The sequence below is a fragment of the Alosa pseudoharengus genome, unplaced genomic scaffold (genome assembly GCF_046254945.1).
Source record: "Alosa pseudoharengus isolate Yale_2024_CS ecotype anadromous, Long Island Sound unplaced genomic scaffold, YU_APseudo_1.1 YU_APseudo_1.1_scf_12, whole genome shotgun sequence".
NCBI classification, from domain to species: Eukaryota; Metazoa; Chordata; class Actinopteri; order Clupeiformes; family Clupeidae; genus Alosa; species Alosa pseudoharengus.
The window spans coordinates 28,404,592-28,412,091 of NW_027468587.1; the positions used below are offsets into that span (position 1 = coordinate 28,404,592).

The window sequence follows — 7,500 nt, forward strand, 5'->3', positions numbered from 1 at the left end:
CTTGTATGCTATGTGAGGATTTGGACTGTTTTGTGTTTGTGTATGAACAGACAGACAGCCAGCCAGTGGACGTCCGTGTCTAAGACCAAAGCTAGCAGTAAGTTAGCCGGCGTGTTGAGGTATGTTTGCAGTGTGTGTTCCGGAGAGAAGTGGAGGTGTGGTCAGTCGGTTGGTCGAGGGGTCCTGACCCAACATGCCCTTTGGTTGAGCCCAACCATGACCCCCGACCCCTGACCCAACCCAACCAAATGGAACAGTACTGAGCCAAAACAGCAGCAAAAGCCCTCCTGGCAGTGCAGCTCACCCCAGATTGACCCAGTCTGGACCCTGGGCCTCACTTGGGCCAGAACTGCGCCAGTGATTGCACCTATTTGGGCTTAAATCCCTTTAAATATTTATATACATTTATTAAATAAGATAATAAGCATATATATATAAGAGTATAAAACAGTTCCAACAGTTTGACAGTCTTCACATGGTGGTGACTCGGAGAGATCCAGATGTTATCCATCAGTTGCAAAAAACATGCTATTTGCTAATGAGTCATGCTAATGAGTCAGCAGCACTAATGAGTCAGTCATGCTAATGAGTCAGCAGCACTAACGAGTCAGCAGCACTAACGAGTCAGCAGAACTAATGAGTCAGTCATACTAATGAGTCAGCAGCACTAACAAGTCAGTCATGCTAACGAGTCAGCAGCACTAACGAGTCAGTCATGCTAATGAGTCAGCAGCACTAACAAGTCAGTCATACTAACGAGTCAGCAGCACTAACGAGTCAGTCATGCCAACGAGTCAGCAGCACTATCGAGTCAGTAGCACTAACGAGTCAGTCATGCTAATGAGTCAGCAGCACTAACGAGTCAGTCTCACCAACAACTCAGACATGCTTGGGAGTCAGTCACACTAATGACTCTTAATTGCACCAATGAGTCAGTAGCACTAACCAGTTAATCACGAGGAGGAGTTGACTGCACCAATGAGCCAAACACTAGTTTTGTCAGATACACTAACAACTCTGTCATGTTAACAAGCCAGACACAATGACGAGTCTGGTGCAATAACTAGTCAGACACACTTACAAAATAGACACCCTAACGAGTCTGACACCCTAACGAGTGGGTTAGCCATGACAGCCCATCTGTGGACGCTTGATAAAAGAGAAATATGTTTTCCCATGAGCCACCAAAGGAAGCATTCAACCACATATCAGCTGTGACCTTTCACCCTTTGAAGGAGCACAGGTGGTGGTCTTGGGCGGTGGAAACACTGCCTGCTTCTTTCAACAGGCCCAAAACTTCATGTCTGTAACTGGAGTATGTCGTCTGTGGGAATCTAGTGCTCTAGGTCTACGTATGTACACACAGTGGCTTTGTTGAGCGGTAAGTGGTCTGGAGTGAAGGAGAGCATGCCGGAGGAAGGAACAGCACAGGAACGACTGTTGTTACTGTGGTTACAGTCGTCATGCAAAAGCCATATTGACGTATTCACATCGCAGAGCAGCACCTTGGGGAGCAGAAAGGTGGGGGAGGGCGGGGTGCGTAGTCAAGGTAAGAGGATGTTGGCTCGGCAACAGGCTTCTCAGGAGTCAAAGGTCAGGAAGAGAGTTCCGGGGGCCGTCACGTTCGCTTGGCCAAGCTGGGCTGAATTGGGCCGACCCAGGCGGGGAACTACAGGAGGTCCAGAGCGGATTTAAGACTGAGAGCGAGCGCCCTGCGTTGTCGTGGTGACCGAGTGGAAGAGGTCCCAACTCAGCGTGGAGCTGCTGTGCGTGGAGTCTGGGCTTCAGGGAGGAACAGCAAAGTTCGGAGTTGGGTTTGGATTCGGTTTTCACTTCTCCTCACAGAGTCTGTCATAGTCGTCTTCGGTTAGAGTCTCTCAGGTCTTCTGGTCAGCAGCGGCCCACTGGGTGACCCCGTCGGGGGACAAGAGCAGCGCTGTTCGACTCGCCGGCTCAGGTGAAGTACTTGCAGTTTGTGGAGTCGATGAAACACTGGGTCTTGCATCTCAGGTGACCATATGACCTGCCCAACGCAGAGAACACACGGCAGCGGTCAGTGACTCACAAGTTCATGTTCACAAATTCATGTTCACACGCACACACAAAAGGGCATCATACATGAATGTATGTAGGAATGTATGACTGTATAACCTGTATGTATGTATGTATATGTGTATGTGTGTATGTATGTATGTATGTATGTATGTATGTATGTGTATGTATGTATGTATGTATGTATGTATGTATGTATGTATGTATATGTATGTACGTATGTATGTATGTTTGTATGTATGTATGTATGTATGCAGTGTATGTATGTATGTATATATGAATGTATATATGTATGTATGTATGTATGTATGTATGTATGTATGTATGCATGTATGTAATATGTATGTATGAATGTATTTTGGACATTCATTCATGTCTGTGTGGTCTCATACCCAGGTAAGTAGGACTTGCACGTCTGAAAGCCAAAGTCTTTGCCATCACATTCCTCATGTCCCTCGTGACGGTAGCCGTCTCCGCAGTGTGCACGTTTACATCCTGAAACACAAACGAGAGACCAGGACAGATAAGAGACCTGACCCTTGCACATACCCCATGGCTACCAAGACCTACTGTATGTGCCTGACCCTTGCACATACCCCATGGTTGCCAAGAGCTATGTGCCTAACCCCGATTTGCTCAGATAGAATAGGCTACAAGCTGATGCAACTGTGTGTGTGTGTGTGTGGTTACTCACTGATGCAGCTGTCTGTCACCACCTTATTTCCATCATCACACTCCTCTCCGTTCTGGTGCTGGACGATTCCGTCCCCACAGAACCCGTCCGGATCCGGTGCGTTCTCCATAGACTGGAATGGTGTCAGCTGCAACGAGAAAGTCCAGAGAACACTTTTCCAGAGAACGAATACTATGAGTGTTTTCCAGAGAGTAAACTAACACTCCATCAGCCTAAATCACATTCCTTCATTCCTTCAGTAGCATTAGAGTGACTCTGGACAGGTTTTCCTACACAGTATGGAAAATGATGGAAAAGATCTGGATAATTATAGATAAAAGAAGAGGGTCTGGAAAAATCTACTTTGTTTTCTAAAATATGTGGAACACTGGATAGACCATCACCTCACTGTTGCTTTTCACTGGATAGACCATCACCTCACTGTTGCTTTTCACTGGATAGACCATCACCTCACTGTTGCTTTTCCTAACTCTTGTGTTTTCTGTTGTGATCAACTGGATCCTCGAGAAAAATAATCTATCTGTGTGTCTGTGTGTCTATCTATCTATCTATCTATCTATCTATCTATCTATCTATCTGTCTATGTCCCAAAGAGAGCACAGCTTCTGTTCAGTGGAAACAAGAGCAGCCATCACTTGTGTGGGGTAACTAACTGAGCAGTCATCACGTGTGTGGGGAAACTAACTGAGCAGTCATCACGTGTGTGGGGTAAGTGTGTGGGGTAACTAACTGAGCAGTCAGCACGTTTGTGGGTTAACTAACTGAGCAGTCATCACGTGTGTGGGGTAAGTGTGTGGGGTAACTAACTGAGCAGTCATCACGTGTGTGGGGTAAGTGTGTGGGGTAACTAACTGAGCAGTCATCACGTGTGTGGGGTACCTAACTGAGCAGTCATCACGTGTGTGGGGTAAGTGTGTGGGGTAACTAACTGAGCAGCCATCACGTGTGTGGGGTACCTAACTGAGCAGTCATCACGTGTGTGTGGTAACTAAATGAGCAGTCATCAAGTGTGTGGGGTAAGTGTGTGGGGTACCTAACTGAGCAGTCATCACGTGTGTGGGGTAAGTGTGTGGGGTAACTAACTGAGCAGTCATCACGTGTGTGGGGTAACTAACTGAGCAGTCATCACGTGTGTGAGGTACGGGTGTAAGGTACCTGAATGGGCAGCCATCCATCGTTGTCCTTAAAGTAGAGCGACCGCTGGTCCTTGCGGAAGGCCAGAGCGTTGTCATACTGAAGACGGTCCAACTCCTCACCGTTGTCCACCACAAAGATCTGACCAGGGGGAAGAACCACAACACACCTGATCAATATAGTTGGACTTGCAGACAGTAGCTTAGCAAGTCAGGGGCATTCCAGCCGTGGCCATATCTGGTACCAATGCCATTCTCATTCGTGCCATATTGCTTAATTATAGAATATTTACCTACTGTCAGTTAAGATGATTTTATAAGACGTGTGAAATTAAATGTAAAAAAAAAATCCTTTAAAGTGTAATGATTACTATTGGTATAACAATGGCTTTTTTACCATGTCAGTCACAGTAGAGGATTGCTACGTACATTTCACACACCTTCTACTTACTTACTTACTACACACACACACACACACACACACACACACACACACACACACACACACACTAAGGGTATTTGTAGTGGACCTTTTGTAGTTCTTATAACTTTTTGTGTGTTCAGTCTGCCTGGAGCCAGGGACAGTTATAATCCCTATGACTGTAGTTCCTATTTTTGGAACTATTTTAGCTGCTGCTTAAGGGGTAGCCCCCTCTCAGTCATGGGGGTGGGGTGGGGGGGTGTCATACCGCGGGTACTTTTGGATAGCCACCCCTGAAGGGCTGCTGGTCGTATGGAGAGCCGTGCAGGTTGAGGGGGGTGGCACAGTTGCACTGGCCGGGGTTACCAGGCTGCCCCTTCTGCCCCTTGGGTCCAACCATGTAGAGCCCTTGGGACAGACCAGCGCACACATATTCAGTGCACACACTACACACATACTCACACACTACACACAAACATATACTCACACACTCACATACTCATTACATATCATTTTCAACACCAGCACAAACCAACCTAATACGTATTAGTCATGACCACTAATGGGGGAAAGGTTAATCCATTTCATTTATATAACAGTGCTAGATTTGACCACTAGTGGGGGAAAGGTTAATCCATTTCATTTATCAGTAACCACTAGTGGGGGAAAGGTTGATCCATTTCATTTATATATATCAGTGCTATAGTTGATGAATGAGTGGGGTCCCCGCTAACGTGCTGGGACATGTCCAGTGACTGTTTCCTGAGTGCCCAGTGCCCTGTGCCGTTTGCCATGCTGGGAAAGCGCTGGCCGTGGCAGTGGCCGTCTTTAATGATCCAACAGAAACCTGAGGCCAGTAGCAGCTGCTATCTCACTTCCTCACTAACACCAGGATCCATGTCCATTAAGCTGTGTGTGTGTGTGTGTGTGTGTGTGTGTGTGTGTGTGTGTGTGTGTGTGTGTGTGTGTGTATGTGTGTGTGTGTGTATGTGTGTGTGTGTGTGCATGTTGTGTGTGTATGTCACTTCCGTGCTGACTCCACGGTAGTTAAGCTGACCCGCCGTAGCTGCCTCTTTAGGGGCATGATGTCATCCTGGCTTTGTGGGCTCGGCTCGGGTTGCTCTGAGGTCACATTAGCAATGTGTGTGTGTGTGTGTGTGTGTGTGTGTGTGTGTGTGTGTGTGTCTGGATTGGTGCACAGCATGAGCACAGGTGACGTACCTGAGGCAGGTAAACCTGGGGGACCAGGCAGACCAGGGGGTCCCTGCGGCCCGCTGGGTCCAATTGGGCCAATCAGTCCGTAATCTCCTTTGGATCCCTGCAACAGAACCAGCAGAACCATCAGAACCATATAAGTTCATGTAAGTAGCTCCTGATCTCTGCAAGGTTCATTATTCATTTACAGTAGCCTATATGCTCAGCGTAGATCTATACATCAGCAGCTTATATATTCAGTACAGATCTATACATCAGCAGCTTATATTCAGTACAGATCTATACGTAAGCAGCTTATATATTCAGTACAGATCTATATATCAGCAGCTTATATATTCAGTACAGATCTATACATCAGCAGCTTATATATTCAGTACAGATGTATACATCAGCAGCTTATATATTCAGTACAGATCTATATCTCCATCAGCAGCCTATATGTTCAGCAAATACCTATACATCAGCAGCCTATATGTTCAGCCTGTGTGTGCCTTCTACATCAGTAGAAGGCACACACACACGCTTCCTCGGAGCCGGTCCCATGAGCACAGTTATTACTCCACTCTAAAGCAACTGAACCGGAGCAACAGCAATTTAGCTCCCTCACCAGCCAATCAGGCCACTGGCTGGAAATAGAGGCCGACTATGTCCCTATTGTGTAATACACCGCAGCTCACTCCAACTTGAACCCAAACACACTCCCTGACCAGCCCCAACCTGAACCCAAACACACTCCCTGCCCAACTCCAACCTGAACCCAAACACACTCCCTGCCCAACTCCACCAGCTCCAACCTGAACCCAAACTGAGCAACACATCAATGATCATCTCTTCAGATCACAGGCTGAATAGAGTCTGACTGGGTTCCTAATGTCTGGTAGAGCGCAACTCACCCCAACATGAATCCAAATGTCCTCCCTTGCCTAACCCAAACCTGATCACAAACCCCAGGTCACCGAGTTCTGTCGGTATGAAAAAAAAATAAAAAATCGGTACCTATCGCTACCTAGCTCAAGTTGCTGCAGCATTTTTAAAATAATGTCAACCGAGTGTACATGTACTGTAGCACTGTAGCTGCCTGGCTGCTCTAGCGGTGACCCCGAGAAACAGAGATCTGTGTGAGAAGTTGCGAGTTTTCCTGTAAACATACAAGGGGATCTATCCCATGACCGCTGTTAGCCTTTTTCTCTACCACCTGAACCAGAGCAACACAGCAATGGTCTTCTCCACTGGCTGGAAACAGAGACTGATGGTGCTCTTGCTGTCTACAGTCTAAATACAAACCCCAACAGGATAACACTGACCGATACGGCTGGATGAGCCTGACCCAAACCGCAGCCTGAGCGCACCCACCTGCTTGCCTCTCTTGCCGGGCCGACCCGTTGGACCTCTGTTCCCTGATAGGCCGGGTTCTCCTTTTGGACCCATCTCCCCCTACAGCAGGAAACAGGAAGTGACGTCATAAAGGGAGTCAGACTCAGTACTCTACTTCACAGAGTATGCACAGGCAGCAAGACCAGTCTAGTCTGGTGCTGGTTTTAATTTAGTGAACAGGCACATGAACAAACATACACACACACCCACCCACACACCCACACACACACACACACACACACACACACACACACACACACTGGTTTGAGTCTGAGCTGAACTGATCTCACCTTTTGCCCAAGCATCCCGGTGAGGCCCATGGAACCCTGGAGCAGGAGAGACAGAGATAAGAGACATGGGATTAGCACAGAGACAGAAGAGAAAGAGACATGGGATTAGCACAGAGACAGAAGAGAAAGAGACATGGGATTAGCACAGAGGAGACAGAGATAAGAGACATGGGATTAGCACAGAGACAGAAGAGAAAGAGACATGGGATTAGCACAGAGGAGAAAGAGATAAGAGACATGGGATTAGCACAGAGGAGAAAGAGATACGAGACATGGGATTAGCACAGAGGAGAAAGAGATACGAGACATGGGATTAGCACA

At 47.3% G+C, this 7,500-nt stretch overlaps 1 protein-coding gene across 1 annotated transcript in view; it reads right to left on the minus strand.

The window, feature by feature from the left end:
- Nucleotides 1-784: 784 nt before the first annotated feature.
- Nucleotides 785-7,500, minus strand: part of colq (collagen-like tail subunit (single strand of homotrimer) of asymmetric acetylcholinesterase) — a 21,105-nt gene continuing 14,389 nt past the window's right edge. Inside the window, exons 10-17 of the mRNA XM_076281272.1 lie at nucleotides 7,180-7,215; nucleotides 6,869-6,949; nucleotides 5,522-5,618; nucleotides 4,569-4,708; nucleotides 3,902-4,021; nucleotides 2,747-2,873; nucleotides 2,445-2,547; nucleotides 785-2,023 (exon numbers count right to left, since the gene is read on the minus strand). Of these exons, the coding sequence (XP_076137387.1) occupies nucleotides 1,954-2,023; nucleotides 2,445-2,547; nucleotides 2,747-2,873; nucleotides 3,902-4,021; nucleotides 4,569-4,708; nucleotides 5,522-5,618; nucleotides 6,869-6,949; nucleotides 7,180-7,215 (774 nt within the window). The 3' untranslated portion in view covers nucleotides 785-1,953. The remainder of the gene's footprint in view (nucleotides 2,024-2,444; nucleotides 2,548-2,746; nucleotides 2,874-3,901; nucleotides 4,022-4,568; nucleotides 4,709-5,521; nucleotides 5,619-6,868; nucleotides 6,950-7,179; nucleotides 7,216-7,500) is intronic.